This window comes from Monopterus albus, unplaced genomic scaffold, assembly GCF_001952655.1.
Source record: "Monopterus albus unplaced genomic scaffold, M_albus_1.0 scaffold99.1, whole genome shotgun sequence".
Lineage (NCBI taxonomy): Eukaryota > Metazoa > Chordata > Actinopteri > Synbranchiformes > Synbranchidae > Monopterus > Monopterus albus.
In genome coordinates this window covers 3,496,563-3,523,535 of record NW_018127979.1, presented here as the reverse complement: position 1 = coordinate 3,523,535, position 26,973 = coordinate 3,496,563, and the positions used below count along the sequence as shown (strand labels likewise).

At 41.1% G+C, this 26,973-nt stretch overlaps 2 protein-coding genes across 2 annotated transcripts in view; one reads left to right on the top strand and one right to left on the bottom strand.

Moving 5' to 3' along the window:
- The window catches only part of col4a1 (collagen, type IV, alpha 1), a 40,183-nt gene extending 17,492 nt beyond the window's left edge, over positions 1–22,691 (bottom strand). The window contains exons 1-13 of the mRNA XM_020609331.1: positions 22,457–22,691; positions 4,496–4,549; positions 2,218–2,307; positions 2,016–2,060; positions 1,872–1,916; positions 1,670–1,732; positions 1,531–1,584; positions 1,388–1,414; positions 1,200–1,274; positions 1,004–1,066; positions 769–804; positions 615–653; positions 5–94 (exon numbers count right to left, since the gene is read on the bottom strand). Of these exons, the coding sequence (XP_020464987.1) occupies positions 5–94; positions 615–653; positions 769–804; positions 1,004–1,066; positions 1,200–1,274; positions 1,388–1,414; positions 1,531–1,584; positions 1,670–1,732; positions 1,872–1,916; positions 2,016–2,060; positions 2,218–2,307; positions 4,496–4,549; positions 22,457–22,528 (753 nt within the window). The 5' untranslated portion in view covers positions 22,529–22,691. The remainder of the gene's footprint in view (positions 1–4; positions 95–614; positions 654–768; positions 805–1,003; positions 1,067–1,199; positions 1,275–1,387; positions 1,415–1,530; positions 1,585–1,669; positions 1,733–1,871; positions 1,917–2,015; positions 2,061–2,217; positions 2,308–4,495; positions 4,550–22,456) is intronic.
- Positions 22,692–22,745: 54 nt separating this feature from the next.
- Positions 22,746–26,973, top strand: part of col4a2 (collagen, type IV, alpha 2) — a 58,969-nt gene continuing 54,741 nt past the window's right edge. Inside the window, exons 1-3 of the mRNA XM_020609289.1 lie at positions 22,746–22,976; positions 23,209–23,325; positions 23,415–23,466. Coding sequence (XP_020464945.1) covers positions 23,288–23,325; positions 23,415–23,466 — 90 coding nt within the window. The 5' untranslated portion in view covers positions 22,746–22,976; positions 23,209–23,287. The remainder of the gene's footprint in view (positions 22,977–23,208; positions 23,326–23,414; positions 23,467–26,973) is intronic.

Genomic DNA, 26,973 nt, shown 5'->3' with positions numbered 1-26,973 from the left:
ATACTGGTGGTCCAGGTATATGTATTGTATTTACTCCGCCCACTTCCTGGTATTCTCCCGGGGGGCCGGGGGGGCCAGTGAATCCTCGATCACCCTGCACAGAGGTGGCAACAATCCCAGCAAAAACAGTCACGGCCAAATTCGTTTTCACAAGAGCAATGCTTTCACAATTAGTCACAAAAATTTATGAAAAATTAATTATCTAGTAAGAACACACCCAAAAATGGCAATTTACATTGTTTCATTGTTGTCCATATAAATAAATGTATAGGTTTAACACAATGTCCAGCTGTTAAATTTTTTACTGATTTTCAATGGCCCGTTGCTCATTCGGGGTCAGTGAAATCATTTCACAATCAAAAGAAAATCACAGGAAGTTACCACAGTTAGAAACTAATATTGAAATTACAAGTTCTTTTCTTTTTCAAACTTCCCCTCTTTTGTTTTAAGATAATACCATCAGTACTTTACGTGAAATGTTGTTGATTCTCACATGAAAACCCTATGGGAGTACCCCATTCTGATCTCTATTACTGAGCTGTAAAGTGTTCCAGCTACCTCTAAAGTGAATGCATTATATAAGAAACTTAATAAATATGAAAACAAATTCTCACCTTTTCGCCTTTCATACCCTCAAAAGATGGCTTGTCACCCTGCAGGGAAGCAAAAGGTTTCCTATGACCTCACATCTACGTGATCAAGTAAGAGGGTGGTGGACTTTGTTTTATAAAAATGTTGTAACACTTATTTTAGCATGATTGATCTTACCTCATGTCCACGAGGCCCAGGGGGGCCAGGATCTCCCTGTCAAACACAGTTATCAGTCAGTCAAACACATTGTTAAAACTAGTACCTTATCTACTGTCATTTATCTAGGTCATAAAAGTTCAGTATCTACAGAGATTGTTCTGTCAAAATTGTGTTCTTCCAGACTGTTTGGTGGGTCATCATGGTCTCTGTAGGATGATCAACAGTCCATCACTGTAAGAGTACAGTTACTCACTTTGGCCCCTTGATAGCCAGGAACTCCTTGATATCCTTTAGTTCCAGTAGGTCCAACTGGTCCCTGGAAGAGAAAAGCAAAAAACATGTGGATAAGACCTTACATCAAAATTCAAATTTTACATTTTACCGGTTTTTCTTCTTCTTTCAATACACATAAATACATGTGTGCATATTCAGAAGCACACACAACGTACAGGTAATCCAGGTGTGCCAGGGAATCCTTTTTCTCCTTTCAGGGGAACAAAGCCATTCACATCACCAGGTTCACCCTGTAGGGGACAAAAGGACACGTCTCATCATACTGATAGATTGGGGCATACTTGTGATGTTTGACAAATGTATTTACATATAAGAAGTTATAGCTTCATAAATGTCAGCTGACCTTCAATCCAGGAAGTCCTGGGACGCCCTGAGAAGAGAGGACAGTGAAAACAGATCTCTACATGTCGCATACTCTGGCAGGATGAACGCTTTCATTTTAAGATATGTCATGTAAAAATTGTTTGGAGTGTCATGTTTACTTACAGGAGGACCTTGAGGACCAGAAAAACCAGGAGCCCCGTCCCTTCCTCTTTCTCCCTGAAATACACACAACACAATCAGAAGGGTCCTCGGGGGCTGACATAAAAAGTGGACCAAAAATCTGTTTTTAAAAGTGTCTCACTTTTGTTCCGTTGCATCCTGGGATACCCGGTGAACCTGGTGGGCCATCGTTTCCATTGATGCCCTAAAAATGGGAATACACAAATAGACCATTTGTGACAATTTGCAGTTAGACAGTGACCTTCAATGGCACATTAGGCCAAACACTTAATGTCATGGCACAAGTTGGATAAGACATATGACGGCAGATGAAAGACACTTACTGGTAGTCCTGGGTTTCCTGGGAAACCTGCTGGACCAGTAAGACCCTGCAAGATCACAACCATATCAGCAACATGACAATAAAACCCCTTAAACATAAGCAACAATTTATGAAATAGAAGTAATTTTAGTGGTTCATTACTTACTCTCACTCCTTTAAGTCCAGGAGCCCCAGGATCGCCCACATCTCCCTAAGAATTGACAAATCATCATCATTATGCAAAATAATTATTTCTAAAAAGCCAAAAATGAAAATGCTGTAGAATCAGTTTTATTTAGTTCTTAAACCAATAAACTCGAGTTTGTTTTTGTTTCTCTAAACTTTGCTCTGTGTGTGTGTATATTGACCTTGGGGCCTATTGGCCCTGGAGGCCCCTCATGTCCCTGCATCCCTGGGAATCCCATGTTACCTTGGAGACCAGGAAATCCCCGCTCACCCTGTGACGCACAGATGATCAAGTTTATACAAGGACAACAATCTTTGTATTCACTGAGATTAGTGATGACAGTTTTAGTCACAAATGTTGTTTTCAACAGATTTTATGGTTTCATAAATTCATCGGGCATCAGTTTGACACCAAAAACAAATGTAAGTGGAAACAGAATAAGTATTAAATGGCAATATGAGAAAGTTACTATGTATGTAACCAATGTTATATTAACATTACTGTGAATCTAACATAAATTTAAACATCCCCTGAACAAACACAGATTCCTATGTCTAAACTGATGCATTCAAAGTATATATTTAACTCAGACCAACAAGGACAGTTTTACCCAAGAGCTTATCATTCATTATCTCTGTAAAAGTATCATGTAAATTAAATATAACTGGAAAACAATATAATTTGTGAGTACAAGTTTTATAAATGTTCTTGTATGTATATTAATTTCAAAGCAAACTTCAAAATGTTTTTTTTTCTTCTTTTTCTTTGCACATTTCTAAACTAAAAATGGCCTGCACTGCATTTTAATTGACATTTTATTTGCTTTAATGCTCCTAATGTTCAGTGACAACAAATTGTGCTCTTCGCAGTGATTTAAAACAAACCCTGAAAAAGTCTGATGTGCTATTTCCACTATCTACCACTAGGTGTCAGCATTGCTTCATGGGGGAGAGCCGTCCTCCAGTAACCTTCACAATGTACTTTGAGCTGCCAAGGGTGAGACAGTGATGTGCACAACTCGTTAGTAAGTAATAAAGCAGCTGAAACTATTGTTTTCCATGAATCTGAATCCCATCAGTCTGGAGAAAAACTGCAGTTTGAACCATGGGAATCATCATAGGGGCACCACAGGAAGTATCAGAAATTAAGCTGACAGGAGATTCTGGGAGGTTGTTTGGCGCCTTTCAGAAACTTTCAAAACAAAGGTGCTTTGAATCCACAGTGGACTGGGCCAGGCTCCTCATAACACAGTCACTACATCTGTTGTTGTTGGGTGAAATGAGTGTTTTGCTACTGCTGCTGTCTGAGTGACTCATCACAGACTGGATTGCTGCACTACTCTACAGTCGTCTGCTGTAACTGAGCCGGAAATACACAGTGCACAGTGGTGGAAAGTAACTCAGTACATTTACTCAGGTACTTAAGTGCAATTTTAAAGGTATCTGTACTTTACTTGAGTATTTTCATTTTCTGCTACTTCATCCTTTGACTTCACTATATTTTATAGGCAAATATTGTACTATTTACTCCACTACATTTATTTTACAGCTTTAGTTACTAGTTACTTTTCATAACAAGATGAATACAAAATACAAAAATATAAATTATAAGACCTCATTGATCTATGGTGGAAATTTACAAGCTATTCAGTAGTAATTCAAATTAAATACATATAAGCTAGTTAAAGGTTATGTCTACTGGTTGTAATCATGTCACAGGCTACCAAAGAGTGATTTGTTTCCCTTATTTTAATTTTAAAGTTCTTATGAAGTAAAAATCCTCCCATAATTTGTTTGCAAAACACTGAAAAAAAATAATTATGTTGTATAGTCAACATTATGGTTCCATAAAACCATCCGTCCATTATCTATATCACTTATCCTGTGCCTAGTGATTTGTTGACCATACATAAAGCCATGAGACTTTACCTTTAATGTCTATGTGTTGTGGGATTTTTATCATTAAATCCAATGAATCAGAGAAAAAGGATGGAGTGTACGTGGCCTTCTAATGTAGTTACGCCTAAACTATTTTTGCTAAAGTCCGTTTATTCCAGTGTTTGATGTTTCAGGTCAGTGACTGTACACTCACTACTCGAAGGCTGGTTCATGGCTTTTGTTCCTACCACTGTAATCTGTATCTGAGAGCTTCCCTCCATTTGATGAGAATAAGACCTTCAGCCCAGTTGTGTGTCCGGTCACGCTCTAATTCAAATTAATCTTGCTCCATGTCCTGGTCTTGGCTCTGTGACTGAGCCCCATCCACAGCTTTTACGCCCAGGCCCAGCTTCAGTTTGTCCCACTGAAATGACCCCATTAGTCAGAGCGTAGTCACAGCTGCTATGACCTTAAAACTCTGGCACTTTGCATCAACTGTGAACTAAAAGAAAGGTGATTCTGAATGAAGAAGTGAAACACGCAAGGCTTGACTGACAACAAGTACAAATAACAAAATCTCACCTTTGCTCCTTTCACACCTGTGCAGTCACATTTTCCACATGATGTCCCACAGCCCTGTGGATGAAGAGAAACATAAAATGAATGATGCATGACTTGGAAGACAAAAAAGAAAAGAGCATAGATTTGTGAAAGAAGAAAAATAAACATGGGAAGAAGAGTAAAAATGAACATAGTGTTTGCCAGCTGGACAATATAACAGACACCTGCTCAGGGTTACTTGATGTCATCCATCACATGTGTAAAGTTTTCTACAATCCCATCATTGTTTTATAACATGTTAGTGTCCTGCCCCTTCAGATGGATTATAAATATTCCACTGACACTGTAAATCCCAACAACAGATAGACACCTGCAGTGTTTTCATGCAAGCTTTGGCGATGTGTCCCAGAGATGATCATTTATAAATCAGAGAGTAACATTTGATAAAAAAAAGAATCAAATAGGATGATTCTAGAGCTCTCCACCTCTTGGCAGTCAGTTGCATTTTGGGGCAGAGACACATCAAGCCAAAATAAAAGAATTAGCTGTGACAAAGGCCCACTGTTGCGTTGCCTCACATCACCTTTCTCTGGGCCAATCGGGTTGAAAAGATGACATTTTTTCACACCGAACAGATTACAGCTAACGACCAACTAGCACGTACTTTCAGCACCTGCATGAGAGAAATACCAGCAGGTGGCTATATCAGTATTCACCACTGAGAAAGGGAAAAAAAGAACAGCTAGACAGTGGAAATACAAGCTGTAAACAAAGTAGCTCTTGTTCAACACAGCTGCTGCTTATAGCTGCTTCTAATTGAGAATATGTCTGATAAGAAGTCACAAATGCTACTGGCATTCTCTGCCCTTGTGTTGGCAGAAGTGAAAAACAAGGAGAAACAGCACTAAATGGGTGAAATCTTGGATACTACAGTGACAGGCTGAAGGGACTTTCCTGAACCATTCTCTTCTCATGCATTGATTCACTAAGCTCAACAGCCAATCAGAGTGGTCAGTGAAGCCCTTTTGGTTCGATGCTGTTTCAACATGCTGAATCGGTCGAAAAGCCGCCGACAGGGTCTGGCTCGTGCCAACGGTGTAGGACACACCAGGAAGATGAGCCCCGACAGACATCGATGGTGGCTGACAGCCAATCATCAGCTTGGTGTGTTACTGTAAAGCCCTTAAACCTGCATTAACAGATTTTTTTGGCCACTTGGTGGCAGCAGAAACAATCTGTAAACAACATTTAACATAGTATTATCGCTTAAAGGATGATATAAATCTGTGCCGGCAAACATCTGTTTATTTACATATACAGCAACATTATTATTCATCATTCACCTGAAGAAAATGTGGCCTATAACAGCTTTAATTGTACTGATTTTGTAGACAATGAAAAGACACTATTTCCTGTAATCAGGTTACTTTTAAGCCACATCATGGGGTCACTGATTAGCTATGTAGAACTGTTTGCAGGCAGGACATCAGTGCAGCTGTTTTCAGGATTCTTAGTCTCGCCCCCACCCCCCTCCCTGCTTCCTCTCCTCTGGGGTCTCTAGAGGCTGGAGCCTGGGAACCGGCCTGTGCTGCCATGGCTCCGTCTTCCATTTCTTGTCTCCTCCTTATCCCTTCATCTTCCAGCTGTTGCTAGACTCACGTGCAAGGCGCCCAGCCAAAAGGCTGGCAGAGTTTTGGGCAGGCTCTGCAGCCTTGGGCAGAGCACACACAGATACGCTATTGTACACACATACTGTATTTCTGTGGGTCTGTCTCTTGTTCTCACATACTGTACAACACATACTGTTAATGGCTCCATTGCCATTAATTGTAATCTGTTTCTAACCCTAACACCAGGGAAAACCACAGGAAACACACTTCACTCTCAGAACCGTGAGCCCACACCCTATCCCAGTGCACATGTTCTACTCTATTTGCAGTGTATTACATGTGTGGCCTGCTCCACTATGTCATTTCGGCACTCTCTCTTTCGCTCTCTCTCACACACACACACCTCGTTCACTCCACCTCACCTCTCCACTGGTGGTTTCTTAACTGGAAAACTTCAGAAACACTGGCTTTAGATCAGATTAGTGCCATAAGACAAATAGAGGAAAAAGAACACACTGACTCAGCAAATGAAGCACATGTGCGTTTTATTATGGCAAACCTGAAGGCTCGTAGCACTAAGAGCTCCTTGTGCTGGAATAAGAGGATTTTTTGGACAGTTCACCCAGGGAGTTAAGGCAATGAGGGAACATGCTTGGAGCACATAAATCACAGCTGCTCATGGTTGAGTATTCACCTGTTGCTCTCTGTCTCAGTTGTTTTGGGGGTTTTTTTGCCTGCAGTTTTTGCTGTCCTTTTTACAACACAACTTAACTGAGCTGGTATTCCTGCATGTTGGAGGGCATGAACAACCGCAAATCAACACATAAATAATGAGGACACTATGTGCTTGAGTGTGGCATGAAAAGCCAACACCCAGTGATGTCTACTGAGAGATCTCCAAACACAGTGCAGTAATGTGCAAGTACATCAGAGCAATGGTTTTTTATCCCCGTTTGTTTTCCATTATGCATCATCATAAATCCAAACATGAGATGGGAGTGATGGCACTAATGAGTCTTGCAGCCATAGAGACTGTATGATGTGGCATTCGGGAATTATCATACAGATCTTCAGAGGATGAGGGCTGCCGTCACAAACCATGTAACCATTTCTCACTAAATACAGCTTCTTTAGATCTATAGGTGGATGACTGCTATACCAGTTCACACACAAGTCCTACAATCAGGGAGGGAACATCACAAAACAACAATCTTTATCAGAAATGGGCTATAGTATGCATAATTATGTCTTCATTAAGGTGTAATCACCAGAACAAAAGCAATGTCACATTTTCTTTTTCTTAGAATGAGCCTTTTACATCTAGATATCTTATATCTAGCACAGAACAGACAAACCACACAGTGGCTCTAGTGAATTTTGCATTTTCACATTGAAGTAGCAGCTTGGATCTGGAAATGTTTGCATGATGAAGTAACATTAGAAACAAAAGGAAGCATTGTTGTGAATTTAATTTCAAGAAATGGAGGATCATAGTTATATAACACAAGAAAAAGAAAGACAGTGTGAATGACCATTGTCAAAGAAGCAAAGACATGAAAAACTAGAACAGGGGACAGCACAAGACAAGGACAAACATGGAAATACTTGATGAGGGACAAATGCTTCCAGAATGACACAGAAGTTGCCTGTTTTCTGCTAGTCAGGTAAAGTTAACCTAAATGCAAGCTTTTGTTTCATAGCTCTAGCTAGAACATGGCCAGTGCTGAGTAACCCACTGTGGTCAAGTGAGTTGCTGTTAACTTTTGCTTGGTCAAGCCAACTGCATTTGTTTTCCAACTACAGTTTATCCTACCTTTACAGTAATTGCTGTGAAACATCTGTGAGAGCTGTCTGCAATCTGCAACTTCACCAGTAGATGCCACTAAATCTCACACACTGCACCTTTAATTCTTTCCATTTTGTGCTACTTAAAAATATGGCACATTATTATAAACTACCCAACAATAAATAAAATAGCTAGTTAGCTCATCCTTAAAATGATGCTTATACTTTATTAGTAATAATCTAATAATGTAATACATAATATGAAACATAAAGTTATGGGGCATTCTAAATACTGTATCCTTACTTACTTGTAATAGAGCATTTTCAAATTGTGGTTCAGCCTACCAGCACTGTACTGGTGTGTACATGCAGGTGCTTGCTGGGGCATCAGACTGTGAAAAAATAAGGAGATGAAGATAACGCTGCCCAAACTATGTGATCTTCCACAGAGCAAACAGACTGAACAGAACCCTGAGGGTCCCCTGTGAATATACAGTGGCTGGTGAGTCATTGAGCTCTGGAGAAACTGTGTCAGATCCAGTAAAGGTCTGCAGCAGACAGTCCCAGCTGTCTCTCGACAAGTGTTTATTTCATTCCTAAGTCTGGATGGCAGACCCGGAGATCTCCAAACTGTGAAGAATCAATATGACGCATGCTGGCAGAGTGTTTACATTTACTGGTCACTGTGCAAAACTGTGCCTTATCAAAACTGCATGTAAAGGACAGTGTGTTTATGACTGTTTACTGAGACTGAAGCTGGTAGGGGGACACAGGCCTGGAGGTTTGCTTGGACAGAATCTGAGATAGAAGCATATAATAGCAACAAAAGATGAAGAAAGCATGGGTGTATATGTGTTGCATCATGCACAGAGGCACCTTCCCAGGTCTTCATAGTGTGAACTGATGTATCTTAGTGCTTGGTGTTATGTGTCTGAAGTACTGGGGGTTAAAATCCTCATTCCAAATGGCTTAACATTTAAACAACACTTGCTTGATATGTCTCATATCCTTAGATATACAAGTCCAGTCCAGAGATGAGCCCAGGAGCGGGGACGTGATGAGTAATACTTGCTCCAAAAATTACAGGCCTTGACCAACAAGAGATGCCGGACCAGAGATTAGTTAACACAAACCCTCTTAATGTAAATTAAGGGTGAGTGTATGGAGCTGTTGTATAACTGGATCTTCAAAAAAAAAAAAACCATAGCAGCAGCAGCAGCGGCAGCACAGCCTCTTACAGAACTGTTTGCATTCTAAATCTCTACTCATGTTTCCCAGATTTCAACTTGGCGTAGTCATTGATGTCACTTTACAGGGCACAGATAAAAGAAATACAATACTCCAACTGACAAAACAAACTCACCACAATAGTAGTTCTCTAGAGCCTCTGATCATAGAACTGTCAGTGTTTAAATTTCCATTTTTTATGACTTCTATTCCATGTGAGTTTAAAGGCTCGGCTTCAAAGTTAACATTTGACTATGGAAACAACAGCTGACAAGGTTCATTTACAAGCTGTTCTAGAGATTTCATTGACAGAATCTTTTTCTGCAGACAAGTTGGAGCTGGACATTTGAACATCTACATTTCCACTGCTAGTGAGGTAGTCTACTGTGTGACAGAATCACAAAACTCCAGAACATCTACTAAGTGAACCTTGAGTTGAAACTGCTTTGTCAACTACAGTTTCCGAGGTCAAAATGAGCTTTCATTTCTGACTGCTTAGGCTCTTTTCTGCAGTCGTTGGATATATCTATAAGGCCTCTGGGGGCCTCATCTAATCAATGTGGCACCATATCTTAACCAGACAGAATCAAACTGCATTCCTGACTTTGCCTTGCTATTTTGTATGAAAAGCAATGGCTGGAAGAGGAAAATAAATGTTTGCACAATACTGAGCTTTTGTCATGGTGACTGGAGTTCCCCCAACCTACACAGAAGGTTGTTTTTGTTTCTGCCTGTAGGGTAAAGTCATTCAGTTTGACCTTTGTCTGTAGCTCTACAGCTCACCACCTCTGCTTTTCTCTCGGCCAAGTGGGCAAACCCACTCCTCATGTAGTACAACCCACCTCCAAACCACTGTACTTTGATGTTTCCTATAATCTTCAACTCTTTTCTCTTGTGTGAGACAAATACAATATTTGCACAAATCTTATCCTGCTGTATACGTTTTGGACATGTTTTATGTATAGTACCACTGATTACAACCACATGGGGGCATACATGTTGTCATCAACCCACTGACTGTACATTTACAACATCTGGTCAATGTCATCAACAGAAAACGGCTTCACATTCCCAGCATACTCCTGCCACAACCTCCCACTAATGCTGAAGTATCTCATAAACCCTTTGGATATCCTGGAGGGACTGTGGTGTGTGTAGGAGGACTTGTCATTTCACATCCCCACTTCTCCTTGTTTTGCATGTTTAAATTCATATTCAGTGCACACACACACAAATAAACAGCAATAAAAGCTCAATATTAAAATACCCTTCTAGCTATCAGACATTATGAGATTCAGCTGATGTATTGCAATTATTATGCTTATTATTGTACGAATTCCTCTCACATGAGTTAGACACAAACGACCTCAAGTCACATGAAAATAGCCACACACCAAAAACATTAACAAAGACCAAAGCCAGCAGCCACCTGCTCACATGAACCAGTCTTCCCATAATCAGTTATGAAGCTTATCCTTAGCCAGAGTTATGTATAGAAAAGGTGCTGCGGAAAACTGTTAGTTGACTTTTTCCGCCCAGAAAACAAAGCACAAGTTTTCTTGACGCCATAGTGTGAAATGTAGCCAGAGAAAATGATGTGATTGGAGAATTCGCTCTCAGTTTATCTTTTTCAGCAGTGGGCAAACAGAGCCTTCCTTCCACACTGATAATGATTTCACCAAGGGGAAAAGCAGATGCAGTAACTATGCTGACTCAGTTATAGAGGCTATGCACAGACATCACTTTTGAGTAGTCAGTTCGCTGATTTAACCAAAAGTCCGATATACATGACACGAAATGGCAAACACAAATTCATGTTTTGGCTACTGGATTCCAGTTGTTTCTGTGAATTGCAGCAATCCATTTGCTTCTCCTCTCTTTAGATTTCAGCAGTCTGTAAAAAAGATACCACTGATTTCTTGTCTAATCTATTTGTACAGTCAATCACACAACAGCTCTTCCCCCTTTTAGAAGTGTTTTTAAGCTTCCACAGGCCACGGTGTTCAAACTAATGCTGCCATTCAAAAAGCTTTTGCCACTCAATGGTGGCATAACTGCAGTGAGGTCCGTATCCAGTGATGTCATGTGTATAGCCCCTATTCTAGAGTTTTGTTGAGCATGCACAAGCTTCATCAGTACATTCAGTGCAGTGAATATGAATCAGCATCTTTCCACTTATAGTCATTTAGCACAAAACATCCCCATGTCCTCCCCTGGAGGTGAAAAGGTTTGACCCTACCTAACCCATTCATACCTGGCCTCAGGTTATTTGTTGTTTCTGCCTGCTGTTGTATGGGGCACAGTTGAGAGTGTGATGAGAGCCTGGTGTGGACCTCAGGTGTTAATTAAGACAAGTAAAGCTGTAGCCAGCTTGTAAGCCACAAATGGGAGTGATGGGACAAATTAAAGCTGCACTAATCTCTGTATCAAAAATGCATAAAATTACTATGTGAAGCATGCTCAAAATGATGAATCAACACAAAACGATCACTCACCTCAACAGCTCCCTGCAGCTCTAAGGAGCATTTTAGCATCTTTGAGCTCACTGTTTTTGGGAAATAGCTAATTTACACTTTTGGTTTATTATCCCTACTTTCATCTATTTCATTTCTGTCTTCCAGTTTTCAGCAAAAGGTTGAGATAAATTTAACATTGAACGCAGCCAGGAGGGCCATGATATGTCATATATATATCCAGGTCTTGGTCCATGCTGTCACTATTCATGTGACATTTGTTTTGCCTTGGTGAAGCTACCACCACTTGACAATCAAATCTACTACCATACCAGCTTCCCTGTGTGAAAAGAAGTACACAGGTTAGCTATACTGGTTCCTCATGTAACTTTCTGTTTACATTTTGTTGTGTGTTTTGGCCGGTCAGCTGTTTGGGTTGAGTTCAACTTGACCAATTTAATTACTCTTAAAGACGTCCAATGAGCCTCTGGCTTTGTGTCCTCCCAGTAAATATTGTGGAACATTGCTAAACTTTCTCATAAACATCTGGGTTCTTATGTGGATCGAGTGAGTCCCACTGAAATAACAAGTGGAGTTACACTACATAGCACATTTTTTCTTTCCAACAATGTTTCCAGGCCATCTATATAATGTACAGCACCCTCTGCTCTGTTACAGTCAATTTCTATCAGCAACTGTTGATGTTTATCTTTTAAATCACTCCATAAAAACCTGCTCATGGCTTTAAACCACACATCATGGCTTCCATATGGAGACAATCAGAATAGTTTTACTGTGCTCTAGAAGTACGTATCTCACTTGGCTCATTACTAAATGAAACAGTTATGGAGCACACTGCGATATGGCCAATACAATTCCTTGTAATAAATGTAGCAGAAACTATTTGTGTTCAACCTACAAAACGCCTACTAGTCGTACTGCTGCGACAGCCACTAGTAGTTATTACAACTGCATCAGATCAGACTCATCCAAGCTTCTCTTTGGTTCTGGGGGGTTTTTCTTGTGATTTTTCTTGACAGTTAGGATGATCACAGGTGGTACTGACTGCAACTACAGCGTTCCCACAGCAGACCCCAGTCACGCCCACTCCAACAGGAGAGAAAGAAAGATTAATATAGCAAACTAAAATAATAAAAGATGAGTGGAGGAGATAAGTATTTTCAAACTGTGTTGGGTTGCGCTGTGCTGCTCTGACATTCCTGGCCTTCTCTGGTGCAGAGACGCTGAGATCAGAGACTAAAAGTGGAGGAAGGGAATTTGGTGTCTAACTGCCATACTTGGAAGACAAGGCTCCTTGTCCAACTTGCTCTATAAACAAGCATGAATCTGTGTGAGAGTCAGCTACACGTGAATAAACTGGAACGCTAAAATGTGAAGCAGCATTTTTTTTAATGCCGAGTTGGGCATTAAGATGAGCCAAACAAATATTTCCTCTTAACTATTCCTCTGAACTAGACTCTTTGAACATATATCTTATTCTGTTGTTTTCACTTGCTGAATGTATGAAAATAAAATTAAACATCTGTGTAATTTAGTGGAGAAATTCAGCCTTAAATCAAACAAACAGACAGAAAGGCATCTGAAATGGCTTTTTGGGTGCATTACAGATATATCCAGCAAATACAGAATTTGCTGGAGGTACTTGGGAACCTTAAAAAGCAGTTTGACATTTTTCAAAATACATTTAGTCCTGTTCATACTAAGAGAGATCAATACCAGCCTCACATATGAGAGTGGTATTGATCTAAATGTTGAACTATTTGTTGAACAAATGTCTATTTCACTGCTCACAGTGTCTAAAAGAGATAGTCCCATTTTATTCCATCATGCAATAAAACAGGACTATTATGTTTTCTGTTCCCTAATTTTAAGAAGCCCTGTAGTGCAAATTATCCACAATTAAGTGCTGCAAGACTCCTGCAGACAACATAGTTCTGTTTTATTGTAGAATGGAATATAACTTGATATAAAACATGTCCTGTTCTGGCTGCAGGCAGCAGGTCCTGTACCACAGATATAATTCAGGGCTTTTGTAACCAAAAGCAGCTGCATCTACAGAGAGCTGTTCTCACTCACACAACAAAACATCCCTGCAGGAAAATGCACATGAACAAGCATGTACAAAAACACACACATAATGGATGTAAACACAAACTTAAAAAGGAGTGACAGAGATGGTAAAAATCCTTGAAATCATAAAACTTAGCAAGCTCCACAAGAGTACATTTGATGTTTCCTAGCAACAGTACTTCAATTCATTCAGGGCAGAAACATGTCTTTCACTCTCCTCACTTCATCAGCTCATGAATGACCATGTTTGACCAGATTATTGTTGCCTGTCATCAAATTTGGGGCCAAAAAGTCAGAGGAACTCCAAGTAGCAGGGTCTCAAAGTTAAGAAACCTCAATTTCATCATGCAGCTGCACATTTAACTTCAACATCTGAACACCGAGATCTAACATGAGCACAGTTCTACAGTAAAATACAGTTCAATCCTCCTAAGCAAGAGTGTCCAAGCCATGTCAGCAATCCACTGAGGAGTTCTCACATGCAAAATTAACTCAGCAAATGGGAAAATTGTTTTAGACAATTTCTCAGGCCCTGTTGGTGAACACAGTTCTGTGTGTGTGCCTGTACTGTATGTGTGAAAACCCTTGAACTGGCTGATTTTCAACTGCTTCTGGGTTAACTCCAGCAGGCTGAAGAGACTCCAGGAAACTTTTCTCTACTGATAACTGACTTCATATGCTGAGAAAACAAGAGGTGTGAAACTTGTGATAGAAGGATTAGACTGAAGCCAAACAGCCTCTAAGAAGTCCAGTGAAACACTTCATTTGTCACTATAGACAATTAGCCACCTTTCATTCAACTGGATTTAGGCAAGATTCCACAGCACCATATTGCTTCTTAGAGATCCTATACAATATGCCTGATCCCTGCCCTCTCTTAATCACCTAGTCCATCTGCATACCATCTTGACCAGTCACACGATCCTCACAGGCTCATTCTGTTGACCTGTGACCTCTGCTTAGAGAGGATTTAAAAGTTCAAACAGAGCCTCCAATGTCAGGGTCATCTTGATAACTCAGCTCTTCCTCTATGCTTTAGTGTTTGTGTGTGAGGATGTGCATCGGAACAAAATGTACCTTGGTAACAAATGAAGGCAGACTCCTGATCTTTTTGGCTGAGAGGGAAGTTTCCAGTTCTAACTACTGCACAGATACAGATAAACACATACATCAGCACTCCACCCAAAAACAGACAAATGCCATCTTGCTCTCAGACTGGCTCTGTGGTCAGGATAAAACACATTTATATTCCTCAATCATACGAGAAGCTACATCTCTGTCATAGAAAACTAAGAACAATACAGGCTATGGTGGTATTTTCTCAACTTTTGGTTTATGTGCAGGGCTGTGTTCACTTGACCACACTTCACTGGTCTGGGCAGTAAAAAAGAAAACATTTCTCAACGATCGCAAAGAAAGGAGCTGTCAAAGTAGTAACACACAAATCAAAAGCTCTTCACCACTGCACTTTCTTCTCATTTGCATCAGTTTTGAGTGTCTGTGCTCTAGAAAGAAAGCATGCAGTAATCTAGAGCAGAGGGTGCACTGCTGTGCCAGCAAACTGAGGCGATGAGAGGAGGAAATGGTCAGTGGTGGAAACAGAGACGGATGGAGGAGAGAAAGCAACAATCACTTTGTTAAGATGTTTGTTTTCTCTAAGAAAGAGCCAGTTCAGCTCATGTGAATGATTGCAGAGCCCTGAGTACTTCAGTTCTGCCTGTAGCCCTTCTGTGAATGTGCAGCACTGTGCCACAGGATGTAGAATTGAGGAAGCCATTCTTTCTAGCCTCTTCCTTGCCTTTTATGCTCACAAAGACAAGAAGAGGTTGGGTCAGCCTCACGTCATTCTCAAAAGTACTCTGGTATCTGGGAATAGTGTCAGCACATGAGGACAAGAAAGGACCTCTGTGCCTTAAGAATTGAATATTCTCAGACAAACTCCTTGTGTTACGCTGAAGCATCTGGGATGTCAGTTACGATGGATTGACACAATGCATCCATCAGGGAGTATACATACAGGAAGCGTGTCTGAGCGTATGTGTGCATGTAAACTCTACTTCACGTCCTCTTTTTAACAAAGGCTTTTCCATTTGTGCGTGCTGCACATTATGTTGATGTTGGCTGGAGAGGAAATCCCTTTGTAAAATTATCATCACCATCATCAGAAAGTTTTATGAAATACGTAACTGAGGCGACACCACAAGTGTAAGAATAAGTGTGATAAAAAGAGGAAATTCCAGGACCCAGAGAAAGAAAGTCTTTATCCCTACACTTCCATGTCTGCATGAATAATGGTGCTTTTAGTCCCATTATCATACCATACAATACAGCTGATAGCTTTCCTATAGGCAGAGCTGATCTCAGGCCTTATCTCCCACATCAACATCACATGACTACAGTTTGAAGAGACTGCAACTTACAGATTTTTCTGCCCTGAAGCTTCAGAAATGCTGAACCCTGACAACAGATTTGCTCTTTTATCAGCTAAAAATGTCTTAATCTTCCCCTAATCTCAGCAACGCTCTTCTCCTGATGTGAACCACGTCACGTTAGCTTATTTCCTACTAAAAGTTATCTGATTAAGCCTTTTTTCTGGAATACATCAGAATAACAGCTAAAAAAATGAACAATTCTCATTGTCCAACAAGTCAACATTATGTAACCGCCAGCAGCATTAAAGAGGAGGAGATGAATAAAGCATCTGTTGTTCCAGGAAATATGTTCAAGGCTCTAGGTATGGATACACAGGCACTTGCATGTCCTCTGAATTATATTCAGATCTGTTATTTCTATCAGTCCTCTTCTGTAAATATAGTGCAAAAACAACACAATACTACCAGGTCTGGTAAAAATTCAGAGTAACTCTAAGTCAGTGAAGATGAGAAGAGCCTGCAGGCCGTAAAGCAGAGAGAGGTAAAAACCAGACTGTGTGACTTCAGGCATCACTGTCAGGTTCAGTTGACATAAATAACAATTATTTCCATCATGTTGAAAGGCACCATATACACTACACTGTGCAAAGAGCATCGATCAGCTTTTAATGGGACAAATATAAAGCATGTGACTGCCTCTTCTGTAATATCAGGTGGTCTTAAGTCTTTCTTTTTCTCTGGCACTGGTGACGCCCAGCTGTGTTCACCATGGCTCAGTCTGCCGTCACAAACTGATCTTGTCACTTGCCCAATCCTAATCATACAAGGGGAAATCACCTTGAAATAGAGAGATGTATGTGTGGTTAAAATCAAATTTAAAAATGTTTAAGTATTTTAACCTTCTCTGGTTGTTTACAAAAAAGGGGGCCCACTGCTGGGGCTTGTTCTTATGCATAATTCCATCAAACATTTCTTCTACTGCACATGAGGCAAGTTAATGACTTAATGAGAAAATAAGTCTTCAGTATGTATGCAGGGACAAGGTACAAACACTATGTATCCACGAAGATGTGTGCTTATGTTAGAGGAACAAGAGGAGCATGGTGAAAATAGAAACAGTGCATGACCAGAGTGCCTTAGGATTGTTGTCATGGGGATGTTACATGTTTTTCATACAGACACAAACACATACATGCACATGAAGCCCTTTCCTACATTTACTGGCAACATTCCATGATGACGTAATTCAGTAGCAAGAGAAGGTCGACTGTTTGTGTCAGACACTGAGTCATTTTGGCTGCTCAGGACCTGTGAGATTTAAAAATAAATCTATCACTGCAGCTCTAGATGGAACCAAAGCTGCAACATTTCCTCATAAAGAATGAAAAAATAAATTATATTATGGGTGTTAAGCAGTGAGAAAAAGCAGTCAGAATTTCCATGCACTGATGAAAAGCTCTGATATCTGACACTCAGTCGGCTGATTCCACCACTAATGTATCCTGTTAACAATGAAGTAAGGACGATTAATAAGTTCTTGTAAAATAAAGGTTTTAAAATTGCTCTGGCCTGCAGGTTAAAATATGTGTATTGTACCATGTAACAGTCACACTTTGATACCAGCCAAAACTCATTGTTGTACATATGTCCCTCTCTTTCTGTGAGTGTGTGTTTTATGTCTCTCTGTGGGCTTCTGTCATTCTGTCAATAAAGGCGAAATTACATTTAAAAAGTTGACTTTTAATTGAATTGAGGTCTTTCTTCATTTTATTCAAAACAGATATTCAGACCAACTTCTGATCAGATTATATTTCCAATCTGTATCACATTAATTCAGCAGACTTACTGCTGCACAAGTTTCAAACTGAGAACTGCACGTGCAAAGTCTTACACTGGCATCATCCAGTCTGCGCCAGTCATGTGGAAACAAATTTAACTTTTGTCATACAAGACACCAGTGTGTGAACCATTACCTTGTCCAGATCAGAAAACCCAGCACTTATTTAGGTTCTGTTTTAAAAGTCTTCTCCACCAGTAACTGTCCTTTGCCTTCCAGTCTTTGCTCTGCCTCCACATTACACAGGTACTGTATACTAGCTCTACCTCAGTCTGCAGCCCTATTGGTAGCTGCTCTGCACTGAGAAAAAGTACTGGACTCAGACTGCACCAGAAGCCTGTGAAGTCCCTATGTTGGACTTACCTTGAAGTTGTGTGCATTCACTAAATCCAATCACATCTCAGACTTCCACTGAAAGTGTGTGCAAACTGTGTGAAAGTGATACATAAAGTGTTTGGAATGTCAGTAGCATTATCTTTATAATCAGACATTTTGCTGCCAATGGTGGGTTTTTTATATGCCTATTCTAAGGATAGCGGTGACCCTCCCACCTAAAACAGGCTAACACAGGGCCAGCCCAGGCTCTATTGGTGCCCTAGGCGAGATTTTTATTGATGCTGATGACAGCAAGTCCACTGAGATGCTCTTGGGCCATGGTAGACCTCAAGTAGGTCTTAATCAGCTTGAGCTTTGAAAAGCTCCTCTCTGCAGCTGTCACATTCGCTGGGATAGTCACACTTATCCTCAGTGCCACCCACATCTACAGGCTTTGAAACCCCCCCCGCGGCAGCGGCCACAGTCACTGGGATAGTCACACTTATCCTCAGTGTCACCCACATCTATATTGTTCTTTTTTTCTGCTTGTTTCGCCTATGCCACAGGCCGGCCCTGGGTTAACAGGTTTCATTTGTGAACTCACAAACACACACACTTATATACCAACACACCCAGACCCACAATTGCACTGCCCCGTAGTGGCAACGCAAACACAGACACACAGAGTAAACACAAACATAAACAGGGTTGCAATATAGCAATGAGGCTTTTCCATGGGACCCTTAACACTGTTGTTTAGTCTTGCACTTGTCCTCTGTAGCCAACCCATCATTATAAAGCTTTATAAAACAGCATTATAAAACTGACAGTGAGAACAGCTGAAGTAGAAGACACCCAAAACATGACTCTTTATTCATGTGCCCCAGTATGAAAAAAAGAGAAAGTCATAAATCTGATGAGCCCATCATTACTATCTTGATTATCCTCCATCAGTTGGACAATCTGGCAGTGGCTCTGGGAACAGAGGAGACTAATACTGCTATAGGGTGTCAACACGCATTCCTCATCATGTCCCTCTCCCTGTCCTCTAGCAGAACATGCCTCCATCACTCTCCACCTCCCTGTCAGACAAATGCATCCATTACACCATCTTCATTCAAACCACAAATGACATTTATGGCTCACCAATTTCATAGTTAAATGGCTAAATGCAATTTCACATTTCCCTCTGGGAATCTCAGGGATAACACTCCAGTAGATCTTGGGGTAGTTAAAGTGAAAAGATTATTATTGGTCAAAGGTAGTATTTATATATAGAGAACATAAAATACAGTTGTGACAAATCTGAAGGAAATGCCTTCTTGATTCTTGGACCACATGAAAGTGAAAAGGCTTTACCATTCTTAACCACTATCTAATCCTCAACACTACATGAGCATCATGGTCAAAGAACAATTATCTGTGCCACTTGGAGACACCTGTCAAAATACAGAGACACAAACACAATTGTAACTCTTCCAAATGTAGGCATTTTTACAATCCTGGGGACAGGGGTCAGACAAGTTCTGCCTTCACAGGGTGCACTGCTTGGTTGGTGGCCGGCCGCAGTTACAGGGTCAGCTGTTGTCTCTGCAGGGGGATGTTGGGGAGGAGGGTGGTCCAACAGGATCAGGCCTAGAACAAGCTATAAGCAGCCTTGTCTGCACTTTGGGCAGCAGGACCAACAGATGAAGACTTGATTGAGATTCTCAGCTTTCAGTAGACAACATTCATCAGACTGCACAGGGATTAACAGCTCTCAGCACTGCTTCCTCCTTCTTTGAGGTGTTCATCCTCCCGCGGATTCAACCTGTCCTGGACCATCATGGCTAAGTTGGGAGGGGGGAACCCAGAAGCACAGAGCAGCTTTTCTTTCCACCTCTCCCAATCCGCCCATCCAACATCCCACACATAAACTTCCACTCCAGGAATCTGCTAATCTGACCGTCTCCTCCTCCTCATGTTCCTCTAGTATTTACTAATGACTCATTCTGACCAGATTAAATGACCGCCAGGAGAAGCTCTGTTCTGTTCATTTCATATAAACAGTGGAGAAATTCACTCAGGCTCAGATGATACAATGAATAAAAGGAGAGCAAAGGAAAAATATTAACTTGGTCCTTCACTTTTAAATTGAGGGTCAAGGTAAACTTACTTTATATTTTCATTACTGCCTTTCTAAAGTCAGCCTGTCCTGTTCTAGGCTCAGGGTTATCACATTTGAGTGCATTAGAGGTTGACTGTGAAATGTTTACACAGTATATTCATTCACTCCTGGCCTTAGTTAGGCCCTGCCTCCGATGCTGAGAGCCATCGGTTGAGTTGGCAGCGCAGATGGCTGCCATTGGTTCTGTACCGGAAACAAATTCCTTCTGTGTAACACACTTGGCCAATAAAGGTGATTATCCTTATCCTGATACACAGTTTATGTAGCATCTCTTAAGAGATAAACACACAGAGGCACCTTGTGGACACCGGCCAATGTGCAGGTCCCAGAATTAAATGAATACAGCTACAGTACATTTCACTCATTATTCTGGATCTGAGCAAAGCCTCTTTCTTTTCTGTTCACTGTGAAGCTTTGGATGGATAAAGGCAACTGACAGGATCAAAAACATCTTAGTCTGGACTCTAAGTAAAATTAGAATGCTGAATTAACCCAATTCAGTTTCAGTTTCATCGGATTAGCAACAAGAGGCTCAGCCAGATATACTGTACACCTCCTCAATCATCCAGCCCAAATGTTATATGTCTGTGTCAAATCCAGGCAGCGTATGAAAGCTGATTCTGCCACTTCGTTTAACCTGATATGTTTGCTCTCAGCACTCTCAAGACACTTGAAATGCTGATTATTATGAATAATAAAATGAATATTGATCATTTGTCATCATAATGAAGTCACAGTCACTGTGTTTAATTCCAGAACCTGGAAAATTAGCTGATGAAACAAAAATGAGAGTTTATGGAGATGACAACGTAAAGCTCAGAGACAAGCTACAGGGAAAGGTTCTTGTCTATCATCATGTAGCTCACAATTGCAACCAGTATCCTGAATTGTTTCTCTCAAACAACCTAATAATACTTATTGGTCCTTTATTACAACATCTCAGCTACAATCCACGGCAGCTGAAAAAACACTATATCCACAAAACTCCCCAGAAGGTGAAGAAATTCTCCATCTTCTGAGCAGCCTGGAGTAATTTCTGGACTTTTTAAATTTCTCTGAAACATCACGTCGTTACATTGCGCAGTAAGACTAAATGTTTAACAGCCTGTTCTTCTTTATCTTTACACTTCATACAAACCACCAATATTTTCTCACTTTCACCTGGATTTCTGCTATTCTGCTGAAGCTGACCACTATTTCAACAAAAGGCCGAAACTCAAACATAAGAATACAAAGCAGAAAGTCTGAATAGTTTCTGACATCAAGGAGAACCTGAAGCAAGCTGTTCTCCTTCACTGCTGTTTTCTATTAAACTCGTCTCTTTTTGACTGTGTGAAAAGTGGATCTTCAACCATCAGAATATTCTATGTATCCGTTTCTCCGCCTGGGATGCCCCCTGGGCAGGCTGTGTGCAAAGCCCTGCTTTCATCACACTGTACCAAATAAAAGTGCAGTGACTATGAATGTGAGTGGGCTGCATCAATCATATGTAAAGGATCGGGTACAGAAACTGAATGTTGGACTGAGCGTCAGCAGACGTCCTGAACTGGAAAATGGGAATCAAGAGAAAACCCCTGTTTGTGAGTGACTGAATAAAAAATCACAATCATCATTCTCACTGATGACAAAGTCTAATGTGGCTCAGTTACACTTCCCTCAGACTCTGCCCCACCCTCTCCCTCACCCCCACCTCTTTCTCTCTGCTCCCCTCCAGCAGCGTAGGAGGCTGGACTGGGACTAGACCCAACTCACGGAGTTTTTGAGCAGCATGACAAAGTCAAAAGAAGAATCAAAAAGCAAACAGTTACACTTATTATCACCACTGGCTCAAAAATAAAACATCTGGTACAATGTGATGCTGTAATGTTTACTGTTCGTTTTCAAATACTAACTAAAGCACTAAGACGGATGAACACAATATCATCTAACTATACCTGTAGTAAAGATGAGGCAGAGCTGCTCTAAACTTGTGCATGTACATGAAGAAAGTCTACAAGAAGCCCCAGCTGAGCTCAGTTTAAAGGTTGTGCACATTAACATGATCAGACACCGTTGAAATGATACTTTATGCACATGTTTACCCGTAAGCACAACTGAAAACATTGTAGTTCATCTGTCCACTTACCTCAGCCCCTGTCAGGTCTACACTTGAGTAGAGAGCCGTCAGCAGTAAGAGAGTGCCGGACGGCAGTAGCATTGTGGCGGTGCGCTGTGGGATCTGTGCGCAACAGTGCAAAGTGCCCGCAAATAACCACCTGTTGACCACTTCTTGTCCTCTTTCTTCAGGTAATTCGCGGGGTTATCAGTGGAGCACGGGCAGCACGTTTAGTTGCATCTTTGTCCGAGACTATGTGAGGTTCTGATCAATGCCACTTGGTCTTGTTTCTGCTGCACCACACCTCCTCCCCAAACGACCACCCTCGTCCATGCAAACGGACTCAACCCTGCTGTTACAAACATTTTGACTGCTCTGTGTAAGAAGAGGGACTACTCGGCACACTTTGTGTGCTTTTTTTGAGAATATTTGAGGAGTTTTTGGTGCAATTGTTACATGTTCTGAAACTATTTAGTCCCGGAACCCGCGCATCCCTACCCCAGTGACACCCGCTTTCTTCATCTAACCACTGCACGGAAGACTGGTGACTGTAAGTAATGCATTTTATTAAAGTGATGGAAAATGATCAATGACATAGTGAACAAATGATCAATTATTGCAGGCGCTCACTGACAGCAAGCACCCGGTGAGGTAGTTCTTCACAGCAGTAGCAGTGAAAATGGATTATTATATGACCTAATCATGTGGGTCAGGTGTATGGACGCATGATTAGTGTTACTAGCCTGTGATTTATTGACACTGGGGCTGTTGGTGTGCCTCAGGTCGGACAGTCATGCTGTAGAAGTCTGCAAGTGAGAGACCGGCGTGGGATTAAAATCTGCGGTCCGCGTGAGTGGGACCATGCACGGACAACACAACAAAGGGCTGAAGAACCTGAGGTAAACAGAATATGAGTGCAATTCACAGCAGAACATCGCAGCCGGATTAGCTGATCAGTATTATTAACTTCAGCCATTTTCACTGGCAGGCTGCTGCTTCTGTGCCTCTCCGTTGCCGTCCTCGCCTCAGGAGCGCACGCAGTAAGTTTTCTCTCCCACGCGTCTTTTATTATTGTTTGTTTTCACTTGCAAACTACACGGCTGTGACAATTAAGGTGTAAACATGAACGCAGTCGTGTGACTAGGCTTTCTTTCTCTGGGCTGCGCGGCAGACATGCTCAGGCTGCGGCGTGCTGGCTGGGGGAGTGTCTGGTGTGGGACTTCTCTGAGGTGGGAGGGCTCTTGGCTTTGCATGTTGGTAAATAGCAAAACTCAAACCATGTTTCTTGTAAAACGCCTAATGTTGCAGTTTCGATTGGTGGAATTAGGGCATTAACAGCGATGTGCTTTTGCAGATTAAAAAAAATAAAAGTGGTACATCATGTAGGGCGACAGTATGGTGGGATCTTTGACCTGGCAGGGAGTGAGGGCTGTGGTCATGACCCGCAGGCACAATGACACTGATACTAAGCTTTATGGGTATAAATCGCCATTTCGTGCTATTATATGTTACAAAGTAACTTGAAATCAATGCTCTGCTTTATTCCAAAGTCGTGTGCCAATGCATTCCTTTATGTTTGGGTGTGCCAGTCATTCTGTCTAACAGATCCAACGTTATATTAGATAATGTAGTGGACACATTTCATTCTTCCTTACATCTGCATTGTCACACAATAATAACCAACAGTGCAGATGTTAGTTGTGATGGAACATCTGTTTGTAGAAAGAATTACAGAAGCTGATGAATATTCATAATGTGGATACAAGGTATGAACTCAGCAGGTTGTTTTTAAATAGCTGTGATAAAAACATTTTCAAAACTGAAGTCTGTACAGCATGCATTTAAGATTTGGAGTTGATGCAAAACGCACATCCTCATATGTAAGATAAAATGAAGAATATGGCTGCCTGACCACACTGGCCGTGAAGTTGTCCTTTCTTTTTGTAAGAACTCTGGGTCAGAATACCTTTGTGTCCAGATAGTTACAGCTCATACTAGATAACTGACACATCCTGGGAACGCGTGTTGCATGTCATCCCTGAATACGTGAATAAAACCAGAGTAACGGAACTAGTGTTCCCGCTTTGCAAAATACCTTCCTGTTCACATGATTTTATTGTTTTTCTTATATATCTAAGCATGTCGGGGTGACTGTGGATCAGTGGGTACAACAGTCACCTCCCAACCTGGGGGTTGGAGGTTCAAATCTCAGTGCCTGTAGTCTGCATGTCCTTGGGCAAGACACTGAATCCCCAAGTTGCCCTTGATGGTTAGAGCCATCGGTTGAGTTGGCACCGCAGATGGCTATATTGGAAACAAATTCCTTGTGTGTAACATACTTGGCCAAAAAAAGGTGATTATCTGTGATTATTATGTAAACACCCTCATTTGGATTTTTATATTACACTTACAAGTTGTCAGAGAGAGAATACTGATGGTTCATTAAATGATTCTGATGTTTGAGTGGTCCAAACTAATAGCATCTGGCTTTCAGATTAAAACGTATTTTCTCAGGTGTGATGAAAATGCCTCGTTGTCTATTGCTTCTATCGAATTTGGTCGGGGATCAACTGAACGCATGTGACACAGCTCATCTACTTTGTGTATTGTGCAGCACTGTTCCAAGGCAGTGACACTGGGAGACAGAGGGCTAATTTTAGTTAGGGAAATGAAGAAGCAGTTCATATTGATCATAAGAATTAAATAGTGTCAGTTGGTTTGACATCAGCCAGCATCGGACTTTCTGGAGAAACATTTCCATCTAAGTTGTTGAAAGGATCACAAGGAGTGAGCTTCAGTAGGTAGGAGTGAAAGTTGATAGGAAATGAAAACAATAACCAACCACATGTCACTTTATGATGTTTCCCAATTGATGCAGAACTTTTCCAAGTCAAAAGTGGCTTTAAAATGTGTTTCTGTTTAATATCACATCCAAATCTGACCCTAGGGACTCAGTTCTTTGAACCGGACCCCAGCCTCTGAGTTGTACAACTGTTTTCCCACCATCTGACTCCATGTGATGTTTTAGGTTTGGAATTCCCCCTGCCTATTGAAAATATGTGTGACTTAATTTTGTTTGCAATGTTCACATTGCTCTGCCGTTGTAAACAAGTGAGACTCCATGAGGTGCAATGTGACTCCCTGTGTTAGCACACTCTGTGATTAGAACAAAGGGCTGGGTTTTGCTTGAAGAGTGCCATGTGTTCTCCATCCGCGTGGGAAGGCAGTAATTATTTAGCTATGTGGATAATGGAGTACTTTTTCAGACAGCCTCTCCTGGATGTCACTGGCATTTGTAAACATGAAAACTACAAATAGTTGTGTGTAAAAGCCTATAGTTCAAACCTTGTGTACTTTCTCACCTGGTCACTCGTGGCGTGACGTTGGAGTTGGTATGAGATGTGTTTGATAAGCAGTTCTGAGGGGAGTATAACAGCACTGTAAAGGTCTCTGCGTGCTTCAGCCAACGTGCTTGTTGGATCATTGAACAGCATCTGAAATCTACATTCATGTCCACTTCACACAGTGATTTCGCAGCTGTGCAGAGGTGGAAGAAGAAGCAGAATTTGAGCTTCTCTCTCAAGCCCCCTCTTTTTAAAATTGTTTCCTTCACTTTATATGTACAGCTGGGGGCGGCACTATGAATGCTTTGGCAAAAATGAATTGCCGTTATCCCCATTTGAACTTTTTATATGAACTGTACCCTCTGTGAGGTCAGCTTGATTTTCACTGTGCCTTCAGAACAGGTCTCCATGTGCTTTTTGATGCTGTGGTCGTGGGGGCTGTACCCGGCCATTATTGTGACCAGGACTGAAAATCCGCCATGCACGCTCAGTCAGTCTGTCATTTAATTTCTTGATTAGTTACTTACTCTCATTTTCTATGAACATAGTAAAAGGCCTGTCACAGTTTCTCAGAGTCTAAGGATTTCAAATGTTGTTTTGTCTGACCAACAGTACAAATCCCAAAGACATGTAGTTAACTAACACATATGACCAAAAAAACCCATCAGATCTACTAGTTTCAGGTTTGAGGCCCACTCTATGCAACAGTTTGCCAGCTGTGAGGAGGTTTAGGCTTTTAGGACTTTTTGTTCATGTTCTTTTTTTATTCTTCCTGCACACTACTTTCATCACATTTTGTGATTCCACTGAGTGCACCACACCATGAAACTACTTTGTCTGAGCCGTACCAAACCCTTAAAGTCAGCTTTGTTGGTCATACGTGCTTTGATGCTAAGGTGCCTCATTACAGACCCTAGACAGTTGCCATGTTATCTGGATTTTTTGCTCTGAATTCTATCTGGAGATGCCAAACTTTGATTGGCAAATTTAGCCCTGTGGCTCATGAGAGCTAAAACAAGAGTCTGTGCTTGGATGCACACACACATAACCTGTGCACACATATACTGTTTATCAGTGTCCACTAGCAGAGGAAGGAAGGCTCTTGAGACAGAAATGTTAACAGGATGTTCCGAATAGGATTCTTTTGAGAGGCTTTGATTCTTATGTGTTTGAGAATATATTTCAAGATGTGATTGAGCATGA